Here is a 22,963-nt window from a genome sequence, read left to right on the forward strand (position 1 = left end):
GCACACAATGGCGTCGTTTTTATTGCCTCCGTTGATTAATGGCGCACATAGCGCTTGCACGCGCTCCGGATATATGTGCGCCGGGCCCGAGTCCGCGCGTAAAAACACAAAAGATAATTTTTCTTATTTATTTATTTATTTGGTGGTGGTGGTGGGGGGGGGGGTGTCTAAAGTATATTGTGATGTTCCCTCATAACATAGAAATAGAATAGAATTTAAAAAAATAATAATAATAATAATTTAAAAAAAAAGAAGAAGCCATTCACCGGAGTGAAGAACTGTGGAACTGAGAGGCCGAGGCGATATCTCGGGACCACACTGCCACCTACGGGTGTTATGAGGGATTACAGCCTGCCGGTGTGAAACTCATCTGATTTACCTTTGTTCGGACCGAAAAGAATGGAGGGTCAGACCGTGGGCGGTGACGCGAGAAAATAAAGTTGTTTTGTCTGTTTTCAGGGGTTTTTTTTTCTCTCTCTCTCCCCTTTTAATAAATAAATAGATGGAAAATAAATAAATAAATGAATAAATCAATCAATAAATGAATGGTGTAAGAGTGATACAGTACACCTGTGCTCCCCTCAATCCTGTATGTCAACTGTTAACAGTGGGAATACCACAAAAAATGGTTGTTCTCTATAGGATAAATCGGGGGACTACTTGTATTCTCAGTAGTTTCATGGATAGGTGCACAAGAAAGTGATAGAAAGAAAAAACGTGTTTGTCAACGTACGCTTGCTGCACGACAGTGTATGCAGAATAATGGCTAGGAAGGTGGAGGAGGTGGTGGGGGTGTGGTGGAAAGGGTTAAGTTCCCTCCCTGGCTGCATGCTGCTTTCCCTTGCTCTGTCAAGCCCCATTAAACCTGCTACACCACAGCAATATGGTGCCATCAATTACCGGCACACAGCCATCGATGCAGAGTGCAGAGAAGAGGCAGGAGCATATAAACAGGACAAACGGCCACATAAAAGACCTACAGCGACATAAAGCCCTGAAGCTCAGTTCCCTCCCACACACACACACACACACACACACACACACACCACACACCACACACACACACACACACACACACACACACACACACACACACACACACACACACACACACACCTTGTTTGTGAATGAGTTGGGGCTTCAGAAATATCAGACGCTCAAAACATTTGCATTTTAGAAAATATTAAAAGTCATACAGGCCCTTTTGAACCATTGATCCTAGCAATGATAAATTCAGAAAATGCAAAAAAAAAAAAAAAAAAAAGTATGATAAAAGAGAGCTGCAACGTCCAAACAGACAAGGTTGAGGGTGGCTCAAGAGCAAGAGTCATTGTCGTTAAGAAGCATCAATTTATAAAATATAAAACATTACAATGCTGGCACACAACATTTAACAAGGAGAGTTTGTACCTACAAAAAAAAAAAGGTTACACCATGAAATATACATGACAGTTGCTAATTGGATTGCCGCGTTATCCAATGTCCCACAATGGTGAGATCCCTAAATCCTAATTAGACGTTATCTGGGAGGAGGAGCTGCTGCTGCCGGAGCTCTTGGTCTTCTGCCCCCTGGTGGCACTGGGCTGCCGCTGCACCCTCTGGCTGGAGCCCTCCCTGCTCCGCTCACTGTGGCCTGATGCTGCTGCTTTGCCGCGGACTGCGCGCGCAGACACACACACACACACGCACGCGCACACACACACACACACACACACACACACACACACACACACACACACACACACACACACACACACACACACACACACACACACACACACACACACACACACACACACACACACACACACACACAATTGTACAAATGTTAGACATATATGACTTACGTTTCAAGTTGGATGATAGCACCGTAACTACCAGGGATGCGTTCGATTCGAATAGAATTAGTTACTAATATAATTCATTGTTTTGTCGATACAGTGTTATATAACCTTACTGCTCATTTTTGCGGTTTAGGTTTATTTCTGTCATTCCATTCATGTTTAATTTAGCTTTATTTTCTGTTGGTTTGTGTCCATATGTTCAGCTTCTATGTAATGTTTTTGTCATTGGGTTTATAGTAAATTATCATTTATTTTATTTGTTTCTCTCATCTTGTCATCATCATTAGTTTTAGTGCATATTGTCATATTTTAATGTGTAGAGTTAACCTTTTGGTTTTAATGTATATTTCCACATTTTCCATATCTTGCCTATTTTTATACGTAAGCTGTTGCTGACACTGCATTTCCCCTTCAAGGATGAATAAAGTATCTATCTTTCTATCTAATATCTGTATAGGGTGTGATATGGTGCTTATGTACACAACATAACATGATGTTTCTTTTTGGGGGATTTTCCCTTGATTTTGTTTTATTTTCAGAATAATAAACACTGTTTTAATAATATCAATATTAGTGTATGAGCATATTGTAGGATTCATATCAGTACTTAGCATCGGCAAGTAGCCAGAAGTGAGTAAAAACATATATATGTTGCATCCCTAGTAGCAACAATGATGTAGGATCCCCACATGGCGACAGAAGATGGATGACATATGGTGAAAATCATATCAGAAACCAAAACACTGTGGCGGGATAAGTCATACTTGTTATTACAGCCCTTTAAATAAAATGACCAATGATCACGGTTAAGTTACATGCATGTCAACACAGTACAGCGGATGGGAGTAGATACTGTAAGTTCAAGTGGCCAGAAAGTGTTTTCCTTTATCAATGGATCTCAAGTTATATGACAGTTTTGTCACCTTAATCGGGAATCCACCCTGGTTCTTGGAACCTATTCACATTAGTATCGTTAATTAATGGCTTTTTATACTACGGAACGTGAGCCCAAGTCAGTTAAGGACTCGTGGAATGGCAAATGTGCCTCAGAGGCCATACTTGAAGCAGGTTTCCTTTGCACTTTATAGCCTCTTCGAACGAAAGGACGCGCCGATGAACACGAGTCGGCACGTCCAACCAGTTGTGAAAAGATGGCGGCGATTAATATCAACAAGAACGCATGGGCGCATCGCATCCCCCCTCCGTCCGTACGAAAAGGGCAAGCACAACCGCAAAGCCATGCACCGCACCACACACACACACACACACACACACACACACACACACACACACACACACACACACACACACACACACACACACACACACACACACACACACACACACACACACACGAACATCTGAAGAGATGGGGGAAGCAAGCAGGTATGAGATGGAGGTGTGAGGCAGAGCGTGGGGGTGGGAGCGGGGGTAGGGGTGGGGGTGGGGGTGGGGGTGGGGGTGGGGACCTTGTGAGTGATGAGAGCTATTGTCTTGGGGGCCGTAGACCACAATCTTAGCTCCGACTCCTCTGGTGGCCCTGGGGCCAGATGCCGAAGAGGCAGCTGCTGCAGGGGGCTTAGCGCTCTTGCCAGAGGCCAAAGAGTCGCCTTCTTCAGGAAACGAAAGACACACCAACATATGCATGGACGCATATACATAAAAAAAAAAAAAACTCGAACACACACACTCACACACACACAAACAATAATAATAATAATAATGTGAATAAGAAGGATTGTGATGTGGCCTTCTGTGAGTGGAAATCGAACTCATAGCAGATGGTATAGCAGATTGTATTTTGTTCAGTGTCATTTAGGAGGAAGACTTGATTTAAATGGTACATGAATAAATGCGACAACAAAGGCAATATTTGTCATTAATAAATAAATTATAAATTAATAAATGGACCAAAAATAGTCTCTCTTTTTAATGCCATCATCAATGAAATAAACCAAAATATACATCTCAAACTAGGTCCATCAAATACATCTTGATGCATTCACAACCTTGAATAGTGATCTCAGGTGAAATAAGTAATAAATCGTTGTACAATCTCAAGTTGATTTGTAGTATATAAATTAAGAGTGGAAGCAACTTGGAATCCATGTAAAGTTTAAGACTTATTCTTGAAACTTGGGTTAAATGTTAGAGTATATATTTAGTGTGTGCCTGTGTGTGTGTGTGTGTGTGTGTGTGTGTGTGTGTGTGTGTGTGTGTGTGTGTCTGTAGTCCTATAGCCATGTTGTCCTGGCCTCGAGTAGCTGGAAAATTCTTGCATTTAAACAAAACCAAAGGCAGTCATTACTTCAACCAAAACACAATAGCCCAATTAATCAATAACAATAATAAATGTAGCTGCAGGCACAAATACACAGGATCCAGCTTAGTTGCATCAGATACAAATTACAGTTTGACCGAGTTTCCATAAACACACCATCACTTTGTATCGACACCAATTACAAATTTTCGAGTTCCAATGGAATGTAGCATCAGTTTATAATGTTGCTTGTCTTTATCTCAGCATTACTACGGTAACGAGTTACAATTTTCTGAAATTCCTTTAAACGCAGCATTGGGTGATGCAAGTCCTTGTGACACACAGATTTACTACTACAAGCCGATACACTTGTTGCGTGTTATTACTTCATCCTAAAAATATGAAGGTGGCTGTCTACTACCTCTGGTCCACAGAGTCCTGCCTTAAGATGTCTCTGTGGAAGGATATCACTCTGTGTGGAAGTTCACAACAACACGGTTCCATTCAAACAGACTGAACACTGAATGAAAGAAAGAAATACCATTGTTCCTGGCTGATGCAGAGTGGACACAAAAGAAAAGGTCGGTTCCTCCAACGGTTCTTAGAACTTCCTGCGGTTCGAAAACAACTTCTTTGAACAATTATAGTTTTCGGGGTTTTGTAAAACGCAGAACGAGTGACAGTTTTAAAAGTCTCAATTTAACGCAGCCCCGGCTAAAGCTGTCTGTCTAGATCTCGTACTCCTAAGTGGCTGGAGGAGAATTGGACACAAAGCGTCCAGCTCCAGAAACGAATGAAATGACGACATTTTTTCACCGGATTTTTCACTAAATGTCGATCCATATTGATCAGACTCGAACGACAAGATATATCAAACATCCAGGTTTTAACGAAACCTCAACCACGTCAGTGCGTACTGCTGTTGTCGTGTGTCCGATACTTTTAGCCTGAAAAACACCGAGAATGAAAATTAAAACTCTACTGCCCCCCCCCACTCACTCTGAATGAGCAGTGTAGAAATGGTAACACTTTCCAATCACGACTTCCATAAACATGTCTTCCCCACAGCTGCCATAACGTGATATAATCAACAGTTGGATGACTATCCAAATTGTGTGGGATATCCCATTAAAGTGGATCACAAAAACCTTTCTGAGGGTATACGCTGGTGCACCCTATGCGAAAGCTCCGGCAACAGGATTAAGCAGCCGCTCTCATCCTCTTAATATACAGCATACTGTATAAAATGAACTCACGACTGATAGATCTGGAGAGTGACTCTATGGCAGTAAATAACTTTGCAGGACGCAAGCTGCCACTAAAAACCCGAGAAGAGAAGACGAAGAGAAGAGAAGATGTAGAGAGATAAGGAGTTGGTAACCTCCAGAGGGAAGACATGGTGCGTTCAAAAACCTCCGATTTTTCCGTATTGTACTGTGTATCTGACAGACATACTCTGTTGCATTGCTGAACTTCAATTAAAAAAAAAACAAAAAAAAAAACACAAGACGGAAGGTTTTTATTATTGTTTTGATATTAAAAAGCAGTTAAAACCCTCTTTTTTTTTTTTTAGCTTCAACATAATCGAAGTGAGTCGATCACTGACCTCTGTGCTCTGCCGGTGCTGTGGCTGTGATTACGCTGCTGGGGTGGGAAACGCTGTCCCCCGCACTGTCAACAATCCTCTGGCCCGCACACATCGCCTTCAGGGTCTGAAACACTGCTTGTGGAGCGACGTTCATCTTCAATAGATCCACTATGATTCTAGTAAAAAAAATATATATATATATATGTAGAAAAAAAAAGAGGGCGATGAGGGATGGATCAAAGCTGGATTCGGGTTTAGTGATAGTCACACTCACTTGAAGACCTCTTGGTCCATCGTGATGCCCGCAGCTTGGGTTAATTCAAAAAGCTCGCTCTCTTCGGGGTTGAGGATCTTCTTTTTCTTCATGGCGAATTTCTGCACACTGCTAGTTACCACCAGCGCCGGGGAATCGGGGGCGGCGGGTAAAGGCTGCTGGGCTTGTTGAGACATCGCTGACGTGGATGAGGGCGCCTGGAAGCCCGGCTCGCCTGAGAAGAACAGAAAGGCGTTTTATTGTTATTATTATTATTATTATTATTATTATTCCCGTCGCACTGTCGACAAATGCACCGGCGTGGGTTGTAACATACATGTAAACACCGGGCGATTCCTTTCGAGGAGCGCTACCTGGCGTCCACAGTCGCTGATGTAACAGATGTTGTTGTTTTTTTTTTTCCACTTCAGTTCAAAAGTACCTCACGTTGGTAGCGCGACCCACTCCGGAGGCTGTCACAACAGCGTCACAACAGCGCCCCAGTCTGCTGGAGCGTGGGCGCATCATAATGACGTCATCGCCGCGTTCCACTCGTTCCACGCCCCCCCCCCCCCCCCCCCCAGCGCTTCAAATACTGTGTGTGTGTGTGTATTTTTTATTTTTTTCTTTATTATATATGTTGTCCTACCTGCTTTTTATGCATTGTTGTATTTTGTTTCGTGTTATGTATAATAATAACAGCAGCAACAATAATAATAATATAATTATTATTATTATTATAATAATTATTATTATTAGGGGGTCATCAGAAGGTCATAATAAAAACGCGAGATCTTTCTTAGCCGTTTTTTTTTTTTTTAATTGTGCACGGATCGAAACGAGCCCTTGTACCCGAGCTCCACCTGCACTCTCCACCTGCACTCTTCAGGTGGAGCGGCTGCTCCAACGCCCCCTTCAGACCACGGCTCGTCGCCGTGCGCTCCGAAGCTTCGGCCAGTTTCGGCACAAGCCGGGAGAGATCCCCGAAGCAGGGGGCGCCGTCGTCATTAAATAGATACGTCGAATGAAAAATGTTGTCGTTATCTTGAAGTCCGTTTTATAAATAAATAAATAACCCGTTTAAGATTACGGTTTTAAACATATTGTATAATAATAATATAATGTTGCAGTCATTATAATTAATAGTTACGTCAAATGACATAATAATGGTATAGCAGTAACACGCAGTATGTATTTATTCATGTATAAATGTTGAATTTGGAGGCACGTCACATGCAGAGCACATTGCTTTTATCTGTATACGACTGTCCCCATAGAGATATTACGGACAAAAATTCAAAAGCATCGTACATTAACTCGGAATGCGCCTTTTTTAAGTAGGTTAGTCGAAAGTGTCAAAGAAGTTGCGCATGCGCAAAACGGGAACGACTGCTAAACACTACAGTTTTCACGTATTTGGAAAGAGTGCATGTCACGCCGCCATTCATCGTGGTCCATTTCTTCATAGATCTTTCCTCTGATAACTAAATAAAAAAAAGGGCCGAACATTAGTTTTTTGCTTAGCAGATATTGTACCAGAGGGAAGTGATCCAAACACAGCGCTGTGGCAGTGTGCACCACCGGAGAATGGCCGCAGCTGCAGGCATCAACAAGCAGGGCGCCGCGGCGACCGTGGAGCCCTGTGTCCGCCACGGCAGGGGGGCGAGTGGAAGCACGGTGAAGGTTGTTAATCCTTATCGCCATTGTCCGCTTAATTGTTTTGTCTTTCGAACGTTTCTATGTGTCACTGCCCGCGGTAAAGTACAGAGCGGGGGGCATGTCGTCTGGGATAATTCTGACTTTGCTGCTGCGTTGGCGTCGGTGTGCTCCCGGAATGATCTGCTTTCTGCCTACAAAATGATGATAAATATGACAGCGATAATCTAAATAAGTATGTGAAGACCCACTGCAATGACACCAGGCAGTGAGTGATGCGTTTTTGCCAAAACGGTCAAGTTTTTAATGCGTTGCCAGTCTGTATACGCTACATCCCGCTAGCTTACGGGTTGCCAGTTTCGAGCGCACTGCAGCGCCCCTCGTAAGAGGTCCAGCCCCGAAGCGGCGGGAGCCCTATTGCTATTGATAATGAAAAAGTAACGTCAGTAGTCTATGGATGTCATTGATCCGCTGCACAGACAAGATGAATAAAATGTTTTATTCGGGGCAGTCCCAACCTCCCCTCGTCCAAGTTTGATCCAGATCGGTCCATTAGCATTGCAGTGTAGTAATTGGTCAACAACCCGGTCCTCACCAAGGTGGCGACTTTCATGGGTGTCATGGATCCGACGAACCCGCAGACAATCCGAATAAGATTTGTATTAGGGGCAGTTCCAACATGGCGTCGTTCGAGTTTCATCCAGATCGGTTCATGGATGGAGTTTGTGATCACATGCCCAAATTGACGAAGTACACAGATCACGTGATAGCACTGCCGTCTACCAGGCGTCCGAGTAAACTTCTGCGGCCATAAGATATATCGGAGGAGATAGTCAGGACACCAGGATCTCCGAGGAGCATTGTCGACCGCAATCGGCCTACTCGCCGATTGTTTGCTGGACTTTCGGCTGAGTGCAATTTGCCCTTGTTTTTTGTCTGTTATCCATGTGTGGCAAAGTAATTTGTACATCCAGCAGATAGAGTCGCGATTGGACTAATGGAATAAAAATACAAACTCTTAACCCTACGAAGTTACAAAGTGACAGGTATTATTTTATAACTATTAATCTCTATTATGTTTGGGGAAACATGTAGTTAAAGTGTTACCAGAAGAAAATTGGATTAAACAAACTGCAGTGCATTAAACGTGATAAATATATACGCTTCTGAGGACATCTGACACGCAGCAGAGTAAGTTCTACAAAATTAAAACCATCCCCAAAACATCCCTGTCAGAATTTATAGATATTCCTATTATAGCTCATTCACCACATGAATGGATGGGGATGGTAGCTCAGGCGGTAGAGCTGGTGGTCTAGTGATCTAAAGCATGCTGTAGTGTCCTTGAGCAAGACACTTAACCCCTAATTGCTCCTGATGGCTGCGTCCGTCGGTGTTTGAACAATTGTAAGTGTCTTTGGATAAAAGCGTCTGCTAAATGTAATGTAATGTAATGTCGTAAAGTAGCAGCAACATAGCACAATGTACCGTGAACCAATCATTCTCTTCAGTACACAGCACGCATCTGTCTCTTCTTTTCACTGCAACTCTGCGTCGAGATTTAGGGAATTATTACTTCAAAAAGTAACAGCGGCAGTAAAACTGTATTTCACTATGATGGTTGTATGATATGGTATAATGGTTAAATTTTGCTTATTGGTCCGCGGTTCACATGCGGGCCAAACTGTAAGGGGCAATCTGTACAGATTACGGATCTGTACGGATCGTCTACGATTATCTACGTTTGGTTACACCACTAGTTGATTTACAAAGTGCCATGAAAAAAATCTGTTCCCCAAAATGGATTCATAATTGTGATAAATAATCATGAGCAAAAATAATCGTGGTTATAATTTTAGCCATAATCATGCAGCCCTACTTCAGAATGATAGTTACGACATAGGAAACCAAAAAAAAGCCGCAAAAACTGCAAGATCATAGAATTACACTGTAACCAAGCGGGAACAAATTAACTTCTGCAGTCACAAAACACACTGGAACAGAGAGCAAAAGCACACTCGTCCATTGAACTTTAACGACGGGCCGACGACCCTGGACTGTATTGCTGCCTGCGGCTATATTGTTATTTTCTGTAAAATGGAAACTTGTAAATATGTGTTTATTCAGCCCCATACCTGATTCATATTTAATCGGCAGCAACCAGAAGGGTGCATATACAGACGTGGACAAATGTGTTACAGCTTATTGAAACAATGCTTCATTCCTCCTGAAAAGTGATGAAATGAAAAGCAATTTTCTCATGTATACCTGCATGCCTTTGGTATGTCACAGAATATAGCAAAGAAACTGTGATAAGAGATAAATTATTGCTAAAGAGATCAATGATATTCTAAAATTAGAAGCAAACAACTGCAATCAAACGATTTCTGTAGCTCTCAATTAGACTTGTGCACCTGTCAACAGGTAGTTTGGCCCACTTCCTGAGCAAACTGCTGCAGCTGTCTCAGGTTTGAGGGGTGCCTTCTCCAGAGAGCATGTTTCAGCTCTTTCCATCGATGTTCGATAGGATTCAGATCAGGGCTCATACAAGGCTACTTCAGAATGGTCCAATGTTTTGTTCTTATCCATTATTGAGGGCTTTTAGCTGTGTGTTTTGGGTCATTATCCTGTTGGGGGACCCATGATCTGCGACTGAGACAGAGCTTTCTGACACTGGGCAGTATGTTTCACTCCAGAATGCCTTGATAGTCTTGAGATCTCATTGTGCCCTGCATAGATTCAAGGCACCCCATGCCAGACGCAGCAAAGCAGCTCCAAAACATAACAGAGCCTAATCCATGTTTCGCAATAGGTATCGTGTTCTTTTCTTTGAAAGCTTCATTTTTTGTCTGTCAACATAGAGCTGAAGCGACTTTGCAGAAAGCTCCAGTTTTGACTCATCTGTCCAAAGGACATTCTCCCAGAAGCATTGTGGCTTGTCAATATGCATTTTAGCAAATTCCAGTCTGGCTTTCTTATGTTTTTCTTTCAAAAGTGGAGTCCTCCTGGGTCTTCTTCCATGGAGCCGACTGTCACTCAAAAAGCGACAGATGGTGCGATCAGACACTGATGTACCTTGACCTTGGAGTTCAGCTTGTACCTCTTGCGGCCGCGTCCAGGGAGGTTGGCTACAGTCCCATGGACCTTAAACGTCTTAATAATATTTGCAACTGTAATAACAGGAACTTCAAGCTGCTTGGAGATGCTCTTATAGCCCCTTTAACATGCTTGTCTATCATTTTCTTTCTTATCTCCTCAGACAACTTCCTCTCCTTTGCTTTCTCTGGTCCATGTTCAGTGTGGTTACACGATGATACCAAACAGCAAAGTGACTACTTTTCTCCATTGAAATAGGCTGAATGACTGATTATAAGATTTAAGACATGTGTGATACCATTAAAGAAAACAGTTTGAAATATCACTTAAATCTAATTATTTATAATCTTTTCTATGGGGTACCAACAAATCTGTCCAGGATATTTTAGAAGAGAATTGATCTCTTTTGTAATATTTTTTTTCTTTTCACAGTTTCTTTGCTTTACTCTATGACATACTAAAGGCATGCAGGTATACATGAGAAAATTGCTTTTCATTTCATCACTTTTCAGGAGGAATGAAGCGCTGTTTCAATGAGCTGTAAGGGTACAAACAAATTTGTCCACGTCTGTATAATATATTAATCTGTCTGGAATTATACTAGACTACTATATTAGACTACTAAATATTGTCAAGACGTGCTTTTAACACTATGGGGGGCAGTAGCTTAGAACGTAGAGTATCTGTCAGCATCAGAATCTGTTTTTCTTCCTCGAAGGGAAAAATGTGTAAGTTACTATTGAATTATTCCCTCACAACTGTGGGGACAAATGTTAATGTTTGCCTTATTCTAACCTATAATCTGTATTGAATTGTTATTTATTTTGTGTCAATTCACAGGTGCTGGAGTGTGGCGTGTGTGAGGATGTGTTCTCTCTCCAAGGGGATAAGGTCCCTCGCCTCCTTCTCTGTGGACACACCGTGTGCCACGACTGTCTCACTCGGCTGCCCCTCCACGGCAGAGCGGTCCGATGCCCCTTCGACAGGCAGGTCACTGAGCTGGGTGAGTTCTACTGTTCCTCAAAAACACATAACACCTACAACACATAAAACATACATGCTATATCAGAACCAGAATCTGAATCAGTTTATTCCACCAGGGACAGTTACATACGTATAATAGGAATTTGTTCCGGTGAGGTTTGGCGATTAGCAGTGCAGAGAGGGAGCGATCGGGGTGTCATTTGTGTGCCTGTCTCTCTGCTCCCACGGTACAGCGATGTGCGCACCAGCGATAATGTACCCACAATCGGCACGCCAGAAAAGTGTGTTTTTATTTAATGTCTCCTTATGGAACGAAACCGTGCGTAATTGGGGCAATTTCTCAGTGACTCCCTTACCCGCCCTGCGGTGCACTGTGCGGGGTGTGTGCTGCTGGCAGAGCCCGGAATACCTGTGGAGTCCAGACGAAGCCTCTCTCGGAACAATGCGTCTGTTTTGGGTTTTTTTTCCCAACTTTTCAATTGAATCAACATAAAGCTGTTCCTGAGCAAATGAAGCTGTGCTCGGACAAAGCTCATTTATTGCGTGCAAAAAGAGGATATATGTGGACGTATGAGCACATTTTTTATGAAAAATAATACATTTCATAACCCTTTTTAAAATTCAATAGTTAATAAAGATATGTCATAGAGATAAGATAAGATATGTCATACTATAGAATGATTAATTGCTTATGTTTAGTGAATAATACAGAAGATAAAAAAACCTTTAAAAAGTCGCATACAAAATTACAATCTCATTATTGGTCTAAAAAGTTGCTATTAGATTTTTTTTCCCAAATTGTTCAGTCTACAGGTCTACACAACGTAACTCTCCAAATGCGAATTGACCACTCAGAGACGTAACCCGGACTTAAAACACATTGGTTCATGATGTCACAAGTTGAAGTTCCCAATAGAGCTGAAAGATTAATCAAATTCAAACAGACTGCAATGTCGGTTTGAATTCGATTTAATAGAACGCAATTTTCAAATCGCAAAGGCTGTGATATTAATTAATAAAGTTATTATTCTGTTTTTTGTTTTTTTTTATGATGTTACACAATCTAACCGGGCCGGCTCTTCCTTAAGGCGAGATAGGCTGCTGCCCAGCGCGCCATCCCGAGGGGTGGGGGGGGTGACATTCATTTTTTAATGTTTGGGACTAAGCTAAAACAGACACAGACCCGTTGCTCCGGAGCTGCAAGCAAACTCCATGTGTGAGGACACATACGGAATATGTTTTTGACTGACTTGGGGGTTAGTGAGGAATGTCAACATTTTAATTCTGTCAGCTTAGTATGCATGTAAGCATGTGTTTATAGCGCATGTTCATATTGCGATGAAGAAGAAAATATGATTTGTGGTGCTCCAGAGAGCAAATATTTCAATCAGCTCAGCTCAGGCATTTGAGTGACACCGAAATCTGCATTGCAATTCGGTCTGGTAGATACCGTTAATAGAGGAACCCGGTGCCATATTCGCACCAGGTTTCAGTGCCTGACCCTAGTTATGACTTGACTGGAATGCTGCAGAAAAACAGGAGGGACACGACACCGGGTTAGATGCGGAAAATGTGTTTATTTACTAAAAGGGCAAAAGGGATTAAATATCAAATGAAAAGCTGGGTGTTGTGTCAGGTCATCTCGACGCCGCGCAGATACTCCCTGGAGCAACCACGACAGACGGATGGAGTTTACACCACGCACCATTCTTATGATGCGAATGCTCCCCCCAGAGCCACAGCCTGCATAATGAACAGTATAATGAATTGGATGATCATGTCACGAAGTGCCCCGCTCCACCAGTAAGTTGTAGAACCCTAGCGTATCGGCGATGCGCGAACGTTCTGCTACTTCCGGTACAATTTAATCGTTTTTTCACAAATTCCTGCTCCAAATGTAGATTGATATGGATCAAAATTGAATCACAAGATGTCTGAGATGTCCCGGTTCTAACGAGACCTCAAGCATGGTTGTGTGTTCAGCGAATGTCGTGGGCCAGACACTTTAAGCACGAAAAATGGGAAGGAGAATATACACAAATATATACAAGTATAGAATATGCAATACTGTGCACAGGATAAATTATTTTTCTGGTTATGTGGGGGATAAACTATAAATATGAATTATTACTGTATGTAACAATTTTCTTTATTTTTTTTATTGCACCTGAAATATTTATAATAAGGGCTTTGAAAGGGTAGTTAAGCCATGCCTGAAGCTTAGTGTTTTTCTGCTAAATTTACATACTTTTTCTCTTTTTTTGTCCACATATAAATTACACCATTGTACACATTGTAAAAAACACCAGTACTTATAAAGGTGTACATTTTTAACTACTGAAAATGAAGGGGTTTCAAAAATACTGCATTTGAAAAAATAGCCTGGTTTCGTCCCCTAAGTTTGAGTGACAGATGAAAGAAGGTGTTGCTATGGAGACATACTGTCAACGATGTGCAAGGCAATTGAGCAGTTTTTATTATCAACTATTCTCATCATGTCATATTTGGAATATTGGTTTCTCCACTGGTAGTAGAGATGGGAAGTTCGACTCTTTTTAGTGACTCGAGTTTGTATGAGTCACTGACTAAAGAGAGTCGCGTTTTTTAAATCACTCACGTTACCAAGTCAGTCATTCAGAGCTTGGGGAGTCCTCCACCGGCCCCGGCGCCTGTAGAGCATGCACACCAGAGACCTCCGGTTTAGCCCTCCGCTAAGTTGGATGGGATAAAATAATTTAATCGAGCGGCTCTTTTCAACTTTCCAAAGGTTATTGCACCGAATGGATCAAATTCTTATAGTGAAACGAGTCATTTCACGGGGGTTGTGACGCAATTAAAAAAAAAAAATCCACCCTTCTACAGCCACTCTTTTTCCAATGATTGTGTGTGGGGAAAAATGCTTTTTGGGCCCCTGTCGGACCCGGTTGTAATCGCACGCTTTGACCACCATCTCAAATTGGCTTCAAAGCCCGGCGAGTTGACAGCCAAGTATCGAGTCATCCAGTCACTCACTCGCACCTGCTGAACCAACAAGTTCCACCCACTACCAGTCCCCACCGAATCACACCATGAGGCCACTGATTTGATACAGGAAAATGATCCATATCATTGTGATAAAAGACTGGAAGACCAAGAGTTTATTTGTAAATGTCTTAATTAAAATCTATTTGCAATTTTATGATCAGTCAGAATCGAGTTGAGGAGTAGTAGTAAACTACTAAAATGGACAAATTGGAACTTGTGGGTGAGTGAGTGGTTTCGTGCAGCCCAAGACGGACGTTCAGCTTCGGGCTGTGAGAGGGAGTACTGAGTGAGTGAGTGAGTGGGTCGTGCAACCCGAGTCAGTGACTGAATGAATCAAATGCACAAATTACTCACTCACTCTCGGAGTCAGACCCTGAGTTCCGCTGGCTCCGGGCAGGCTGGGAGAGGGGGCAGTGAGTGATTCGTGCAGCCTGCGTCAGACCAATCGGGGGCCGGGCTCCGTGCTGGGAGAGCGAGTAGCTGAGTGCCGAGTTGAAACGAGCGCCAAAGTGGTTTCTTTTCTGACAGGGTTAGATTAATACAGGAATTAACTTGATACTTTTCCACAAATACAGTTAATATAAGAGTTGTCCAATAGTGTGAGTGACACGTTGTCTAGCGAGTACTAGGTAGGAGTGGCGAGTCAGTGAACGAGTTAATGGAACCGAGGACTTCTCACTCTCGAATGAGTTAAAGAGTCGTTCGTTTCGAACAATTTGTTCATGATTCGCACATCACTAGCTGGCAGGGGTGTTAGGAGATCTTGAGGTTCCTGTTACCATTGGCAACACTGTCCGATCAGAAACATGCATGGCTTTCCACGCATACACAAGAGTTTTGTGGTTGTCATGGCAATTAAAATGTATGGGAGAATTTATGGCCAGAGTGAACAATACGCTTGACAGATTAATCAAAAATTAATCTCTACCATTGTGGGGTTTGTTGTTTTTTTTGGTTTGTTTTTTTTTTCTTTCAGGGGATTCTGGAGTTTGGGGTCTGAAAAAGAACTTCGCTCTGCTTGAGCTATTGGAAAGGCTCCAGAACGGCGCTAGCAACCAGTCGGGCATGGCAGAGGACACCCTGAAGGGCATGGGAGAAGTAAAGCTGTTGTTGTTGTTGTTGTTGTTGTTATTAATAAGCGGCCTTCACATTGAATGTGTAGTCGTATCTGACAGTCGGATCCTTCCCCTAGTGGCCGTCAGGCGAACTGCGTCTGGGTTTCGCATCACAATATGTCAGAGAAAATGGGAGAGCTTGTTTTTTTCCAGTGCAGTAGTGAGTCGTTTTCTCAGCTGGACATTTTTCATGTTCCATGAATGTGATTTTATTATTTCCTTTATGTAGTTTTTTCAAAGTGCGAAAAGAGTAAAACATGCACACAATTCACTTCTGTAAAAACTGATTTGTTGATTGTGAATATGGTCATGGACATCCAAGGATAAGGTTTGTAATGTCATTATTTTGAAATGTGACCTATTTACCTAGTTTTAAGCCCAGTTCCAGTAAACAACTTGACCATTGTCACCGCCGGTCGTAGTGTCAGAGCGAAACTTGTTGCATGAGTTCTCGCAGCTGGCTGCGTTCTTCTTCTTCAACGTCAAAATCAGCAAATGTCTTAGCAAGTGTTTTTGTCGTGCACTGGTATCCCTCCATTTTCAACTCCCCCCCTCTTTTTCTTCCAGTGTATAATCCGCTGTGACGAGGATGAGAGTCACACGGCCTCCATGTACTGCACGGTGTGCGCCACCCACCTCTGCGCAGAGTGCTCACAGCTCACCCACTCCACCCGCACGCTGGCCAAGCACCGCCGCGTGCCGCTGGCCGACAAGCCCCATGAGAAGACGCTTTGCCTGCAGCACCAGGTCCACGCCATCGAGTTTGTCTGCCTGGAGGAGGCCTGCCAGGCCGGGCCGCTGATGTGCTGCGTGTGCAAGGAGTACGGCAAGCACCAGGGTCACAAGGTCAGAAGAATATACATGTTCTCTATTGTGTATAAAAAGAAAGTTATGGCCCCCTGTTAATATGATTGATGGAATAAACCCATAATGTGTCTCATAAAATGAGATGCAGACATGAACCAAGCTTTTTATTTTTTATTTTTTTTTTTATCAATTAATTGCTTTTTCTTACAGCACGCTGTACTAGAGACCGAAGCCAACCAGATCCGTGCATCGATTTTGGACATGGCCCACTGTATCCGCTCCTTCACGGAGGAAGTGTCCGAGTATTCCAGAAAGCTCGTCGGCATCGTCCAGCAGATCGAGGGAGGAGAGCAAATAGTGGAGGACGGGATCGGAATGGCTCACACTGAACACGTAAGAGATCCGGGTAATACCCCAAATAAAAATAAAAATGTTCCAAAAAATTCTCCTCCTTTCTTTATATACAAACAAACACTGCGACAGGTCCCCGGCACGGCGGAGAGTGCCCGCTCCTGCGTCCGGGCGTACTTCGCCGACCTCCATGAGACCCTGTGCCGACAGGAGGAGATGGCGCTGAGTGTGGTGGACGCTCACGTCAGGGAGCGGCTGATCTGGCTGCGGCAGCAGCAAGAGGACATGACCATCCTCCTGTCGCAGGTTTCTACCGCCTGTCTGCACTGCGAGAAGACCTTACAGCAGGTGCGGGCCACTTCAGCCATGTTAATAATTTGTGTTTTTAACTCTGTTAATCATTTTCTTTTTAAGCTGTTCGTCCCTCTACAAGTCACACAAAGCCGTTTTCAAAGTGCAATAACTCCTTGACTACATTAATTTTAATCAACAATGGAATTACAAATCCTAGGGGTCCCCCCAGGAACTGCATGGGGTCCAAAATGAATTATTAATTAGGGATTCAAGCCTGCAGGGCTGAAGCCCTATTGTTATTGTAAAATTCAGAAATGTTAGCGCAATTTCCACTATATGGTAAATTATAGCGACATGAAATTTGGCACATGCATAGATATTCTCTTGCAAATGGTTCACAAATTAAAAATATCCAGATCAGCCAGATGGTGGTGCTGGGATTAAAAGTCAACATTTCAACATCAATGTTTTAAAAAGGCCATATATCCAGTATATCCAGACAAATGTCTGACAAAGCTCCGCCTAACTAGATTTTCTGCAATTTTGAATTTTTTGAAAAACTTGTTTTTCCGCGAAGGCTTTGTCAGCTTTTGACAAACAAAATACCACTCCGATTTTGCGCTCTAGCCATTCTAGCATGCCCCTCTGTTTCCGTCCTGTTCTTGACAGGCTGCCTCTGTGTCTTTAGCTTCAAATGCAAATGCTGCTCCCCACGCCCTATTCCAGAACTGGTTCATTTTACTCTCTCGTTATTTAAGAGTGTTGATAAGATGAAGTTCATTACAGACAAACTCACAAACTAATACAGTTAATGTTATTGTTGATCCTGCAGCAAGTTACGGCACACATGCTTAGAAGGCCACACACATAGGCTCCACTACCTTACTGTACTATATGTAGCATACTGTACCGCATACTGTGTCACTGTTCAGGGTTGTTCGTGATGCCGTATTGCTGCACCGTACTGTTGTATACTGCGCTGTATTATCCCACAAACACTACCTCACTTTATTCACATGCCACTTTAATGCACATATCTGTATTTACATAATTGCCTATCACATATACATAAGCATATTCCCTTTATCTATTCCATTTTATTTCATTTTATTTTATTGTATTTTATTTTATTCTTTATATTTTTATTCTATTCTATAAGTATTCGACTTACTGTATTACGTTTTAGGAGTCAGTTAGTTGGTCTATTAGAAATAAATTTTTCCTAGGACATATTGTTTGTTATCACCGGGGCGTTGCATTACATTTCATGTGATGAATAAACCTCTTGAATCTTGAATCTTCTAAGTATTAATTGAAATAAGTGTCGTTTATTTGTTGACTGGAATAGGAGGAATTTCAATGCATTGAAGATTTTCCATTTTTTTACTCTACATTATTGATAAAGGCACAAAGGTCCAAAAGAATGGGCAACATTCCTGATGCTTGTAATCCATGAGAAACAGCCCTGTTCTCTTTTTTTTTAATTTTTATTATTTAGTTATGTATTCTGCTCATTCACTCCGGTGGGGTGTTGTATTGTTGGGCTGTAGGACGACTGCAGGGTGGTGCTGGCCAAGCAGGAGATCAACTGTTTGCTGGAGACGCTTCAGAAGCAGCAGCACCAGTTCACTGAGCTGGCAGATCACATTCAGCTGGACGCAGGCATTCCTGTCACCTTCACCAAGGTAGAGGCCCTTTCCCCTCAAGACAAAAGCTAAATTATTTATTGATGAAGTGGAACTCACTTTCATCACGTCATGATTTGCAGGACAACCGGGTCCACATCGGCCCCAAGATGGAGATCAGGGTGGTGACTCTAGGGCTGGACGGAGCCGGTAAGACCACCATCCTCTTCAAGCTCAAACAGGATGAGTTCATGCAGCCCATCCCAACCATTGGTAAGTCCATTTATTTATTTATTTTTTTAAGTACTTCCGAACCATAACCACTCTTTTAATGCAGAAGAATTTTTTTTTTTTTTTTTTTTTTTTTTTTGAAAAATTTCAGAAATTCTGTTTGTTGCAACTCAGCCCTAGATGCCACTCAACACACTGCACCTTTAAGCACTTTTAGGCTATGTTCCAACTGCAGGTGACCCAAAAATGGCTAAAATCTGATAGTTGTTGGTTTTTAAGTATAATTAATGCAATGTGGAATCTGAATTTTTGAATTTGTGACAATTGAATGCATTTCACTCTTCATTAAACAAAATAGTATTTATTTGTAGTATCTCTGTTTGCATATGTGCGTCATTTCAGGATGTCATACTGTGGTATCTGGCACCAAGACGTTGCAGCGGCTCCTTTAACTCCTGTAAGTTATGCGGTGGGGCCCCCATAGATCGGACTTGTCCCAGCACATCCCGCAGATGGTCGATCAGATTCAGATCTGGGGAACACCTTGAACTCTTTGTCATGTTCCTCAAACAATTCCTGAACAATGTTTGCAGTGTGGCAGGGCGCACGATCCTGCTGAAAGAGGCCACTGCCATCACAATTTGGCCCTTGTCAAAGTGGCTTAGATCCTTACGTTTGCCCATTTTTCCTGCTTCCACTACATCAACTTCAAGAACTGACTGTTCACTTGCTGCCTAATATATCCCACCCCTTGACAGGTGCCGTTCACTTCACCTGCCAGTGGTGTACTGTTCTAAGTGTCTAGTGTATTTCCAACTGGCGATGGGGTCATGAGCGCCCAAGGGCTCATTGACGTGCGTGGAGAGCAAGGTCTAGCCCGTCTGGAACAATCCCATAGAAGAGCTACTGTAACATTAATTGCTGGACCATGGAGCAGTGGAAGAAGGTGGCGTGGTCTGATGAATCACGTTTTCTTCTACATCATGTGGATGGTCGGGGTTAGGGTCTTATGCGATCGAAGATCTGTAGGATGTACTGGAACAACAAGCCCGATCCATGGAGGCCCCACCACTCAATTTCCAGGACTTTAAGGATCTGCTGCTAACGTCTTGGTGCCAGATACCACAGGACACCTTCAGAGGTCTTGTGGAGTTCATGCCTCGATGGGTCAGAGCTGTTTTGGCAGCACAAGGGAGACCTACACGATATTAGTGGTTATTAGTGGTGGTTTTAATGTTGTGGCTCATCTGTGTTACAATGACTTGTCTGCTTTTTTTATTGTTTATTGTAAACCCAATATTCTCGTTTTAAAGGGTTCAATGTGGAGACGGTGGAATACAAGAACTTGAAATTCACCATCTGGGATGTGGGTGGGAAACACAAGCTCAGACCTTTATGGAAGCACTACTATCTGAATACACAAGGTGATTTATTATTTAATACATGTCTTAAACTATCTCTGTTGCTTTACCATGATAATACATTGATTGGAAACAATATAAAATATAATGTAGTTTCTAGATTTCATATTAAAATAGTGGATACATTGAGCTATAGTTAATGTACTATGCTGCGTTTATAGTAACTCCTTTATCGTCAGATTTACCCATCAACATTTTGATTTGTTAATATTTTAGCGTTATCCAAAGACTGCCAGTGTTTTATAGTAGGAAATTGTTTTTTTTATTGATTTGAAACCTCTCCTCCCTGCAGCGGTGGTGTTTGTGATTGACAGTTGTCATAGGGACCGACTGATGGAGGCCCACAGCGAGCTCGCCAAACTACTGACGGAGAAGGAGCTGAGAGACGCCTTGCTGCTTATTTTCGCAAACAAGCAGGTATGTCACTCACCACACACGACAGTCGGGACAAAATGTAATCATTTCACTTTAGGTGTTGGCAGCGGATGACTACTATTTAGAGTCACAAACCTGTCTTAGATTTGTTTTTCCACCCCGCCCCGCTGCAGGATGTCCCAGGAGTCGTGTCCGTGGAGGAGATGACAGAGCTGCTGAGCCTCCACAAGCTGTGCTGTGGGAGGAGCTGGCACATCCAGGGCTGTGATGCCCGCAGCGGGATGGGCCTCCACGAGGGGCTGGACTGGCTCTCCAGACAACTGGTGGCCGCCGGGGTCCTCGACGTGGCCTAAATCCACCCACCCCCGCCCCCCGTCGCCTTCGCCCCTTTTTGAATTTTCACTTCCCCCGGTTCCTGGCCTAAAACTTTCCAGAATCTTTTCCTTAGAATTTCTAAATCTCACCCCTTCTTGGCAAAGTGATTACCAGTGGAGCGTGGAACCAAAACCCGATCCCGTTGCTCCTTCCTACAGTACGTTATAAGGATCCAGAAACGCAGGATTAGAATTAACGGGCGAGATTCAAATGTTGAGGATTCTCTTCAAACTTCCGGAGATTTGTGAACTTTGTTCGGACTGTGTAGGATAACGACTTTATTTACTTTTTTCATTATTCTGACCAACCCTTTTACGACCCGAGAGGCGTCCCGTAGTGACATACTTAACGACTTCTAGACAAAGCAGAAGAACCTGTACCCTAACCAAGTGTCTGTATCTAATGTTATCCTTCATAACCACAACGCAACAAAACTTGTAATGTTTCCTCAATGCAGACGTGTCTGTGTTGCATGAGAGTATTATGTAACTGCTCTGTTTCCTGGTACAGGACAGAAAAGGTACAATGAAAGTTTATTTGAAGTTTGCTAATTACATGATAATCACTAACTGGTCAGTTGTTCTAGAATGCTTCTTCCAGTCCATTATAACATGGGGGGGGGGGTTGTATTTATTTCACATTCTAATAATCCATTAACTTGGTGTTCTCCCTGGCCTTGATGTATTTTGTAAGAAATAGAAATTATTGTATTCAGTTGTTTTTTTAACAGGGAAGATTGAACGTCTTTTGGGTCTATGGACATATTTAACACTGCGGCTTGCCTCGAAATCGCAGGCGGCGCGGGTTTAAGGTTTATTTATGTACAGTGTGTTTGGTTTTCGGTGTTGGCTTTCTGTTACAGAACAAAGTTTTTAAATTACCTTTATTTAAAAAGAAATAACAAGCGGTGGGGCAACTGAGGCGGGGCAGCGCGCGAACAAGTTCTGCCCGTTTTGTGGAATGTCTCGCGCACAGAAAACATATAATGCACTTCTGTATCCAGTTTAATTTGGACTATAATGAACAACTTGCTGTCTATTGATTCAGAGTGTGGAAATATTGTCTTGTGTTGCAAACATTGCTCTTTAAAAGTAATTTTAGCTATCGGTCAAGTACATACAACCTGTGGGAACACATTTAACAGCCGCTCATTGACGCAAATGTGGAATTTAGTCAAAGCCCAAGCACTAACTCTCTACTGACACCACGCAACATGCATATTAAGGAGCACTCATTTTGGTTATCATTTGTCATTGCTATGTAATGTTTACTTCTTGTATCTATGTTAAACAAACAAAAAAAGAACTGCATGAGTGTGCAGCCTAACCCTGTTCCCTTAGAGGATTTCTCAGTGTGTGAAAATCCTCCTTATCTACATAGAAGCACAGTGCACATTAGGACTTTGTTACCAGTGGACTTGATAATGGCTTTTGTAAGTTATTCATAAATTGTGATGCTGTAAAATAAAAATTGAGCTTGTGTGATTGGCAACACTGCACAGCTGCTGCTATTAATATATACTGGTTTTTAATCTTAGGAAATGATTCTCCAGTTGTTTAAAAGATTCTTAATAGTTTTCATATCAATTTGACACATGGGGGCATTAGGCCCCCATTTGATATAATTTATTCTCTGGGACCTCTAATCTGAAAATATTTGTCATA

The 22,963-nt window shown here is 42.5% G+C and overlaps 2 protein-coding genes across 6 annotated transcripts; one reads left to right on the plus strand and one right to left on the minus strand.

Annotated features, from left to right (window-relative positions):
• Positions 1–1,330: 1,330 nt before the first annotated feature.
• mzt2b (mitotic spindle organizing protein 2B) lies at positions 1,331–6,420 on the minus strand. Of its 3 annotated transcripts, none has more exons than XM_080017871.1 (5): positions 6,283–6,420; positions 5,967–6,180; positions 5,711–5,868; positions 3,314–3,454; positions 1,331–1,657 (listed from the first exon to the last, which is right to left on the minus strand). In XM_080017871.1, the coding sequence occupies exons 2-5, from the start codon at positions 6,140–6,142 to the stop codon at positions 1,509–1,511; spliced, it is 624 nt and encodes a 207-aa protein (XP_079873997.1). In that variant the 5' UTR covers positions 6,143–6,180; positions 6,283–6,420; the 3' UTR covers positions 1,331–1,508. The 3 variants fall into 3 exon arrangements, with proteins under 3 accessions (XP_079873997.1, XP_079873995.1, XP_079873996.1); XM_080017869.1 differs by having other exon boundaries at positions 3,314–3,457; XM_080017870.1 differs by having other exon boundaries at positions 3,314–3,457; positions 6,320–6,375.
• A 946-nt stretch (positions 6,421–7,366) lies between these two features.
• trim23 (tripartite motif containing 23) lies at positions 7,367–22,785 on the plus strand. 3 transcript variants are annotated; one of them, XM_080017866.1, is made up of 11 exons: positions 7,367–7,628; positions 11,538–11,700; positions 15,682–15,803; positions 16,388–16,666; positions 16,838–17,020; positions 17,111–17,326; positions 18,823–18,957; positions 19,041–19,170; positions 20,442–20,552; positions 20,842–20,966; positions 21,098–22,785. In XM_080017866.1, exons 1-11 carry the CDS (start codon positions 7,533–7,535, stop codon positions 21,275–21,277), a joined length of 1,740 nt encoding a protein of 579 aa, XP_079873992.1. In that variant the 5' UTR covers positions 7,367–7,532; the 3' UTR covers positions 21,278–22,785. The 3 variants fall into 3 exon arrangements, with proteins under 3 accessions (XP_079873992.1, XP_079873993.1, XP_079873991.1); XM_080017867.1 differs by having other exon boundaries at positions 21,069–21,252; XM_080017865.1 differs by having other exon boundaries at positions 16,838–17,326.
• Positions 22,786–22,963: the final 178 nt, after the last annotated feature.

Source organism: Zeus faber (assembly GCF_960531495.2).
Source record: "Zeus faber genome assembly, chromosome: 17".
Lineage (NCBI taxonomy): Eukaryota > Metazoa > Chordata > Actinopteri > Zeiformes > Zeidae > Zeus > Zeus faber.

Coding starts and splice junctions, on each gene's coding strand:
- mzt2b (XM_080017869.1), bottom strand. CDS start 6,142: ATGTCTCAACAAGCCCAGCAGCCTTTACCCGCCGCCCCCGATTCCCCG. Junction 5,869..5,966: donor ATGGACCAAGAGGTCTTCAA/GTGAGTGTGACT, acceptor TTTTTTTACTAG/AATCATAGTGGATCTATTGA. Junction 1,658..3,313: donor TAGCTCTCATCACTCACAAG/GTCCCCACCCCC, acceptor CTGCGCGCGCAG/TCCGCGGCAAAGCAGCAGCA.
- trim23 (XM_080017865.1), top strand. CDS start 7,533: ATGGCCGCAGCTGCAGGCATCAACAAGCAGGGCGCCGCGGCGACCGTG. Junction 16,667..16,837: donor GCAAGCACCAGGGTCACAAG/GTCAGAAGAATA, acceptor TTTTTCTTACAG/CACGCTGTACTAGAGACCGA. Junction 19,171..20,441: donor GCAGCCCATCCCAACCATTG/GTAAGTCCATTT, acceptor CTCGTTTTAAAG/GGTTCAATGTGGAGACGGTG.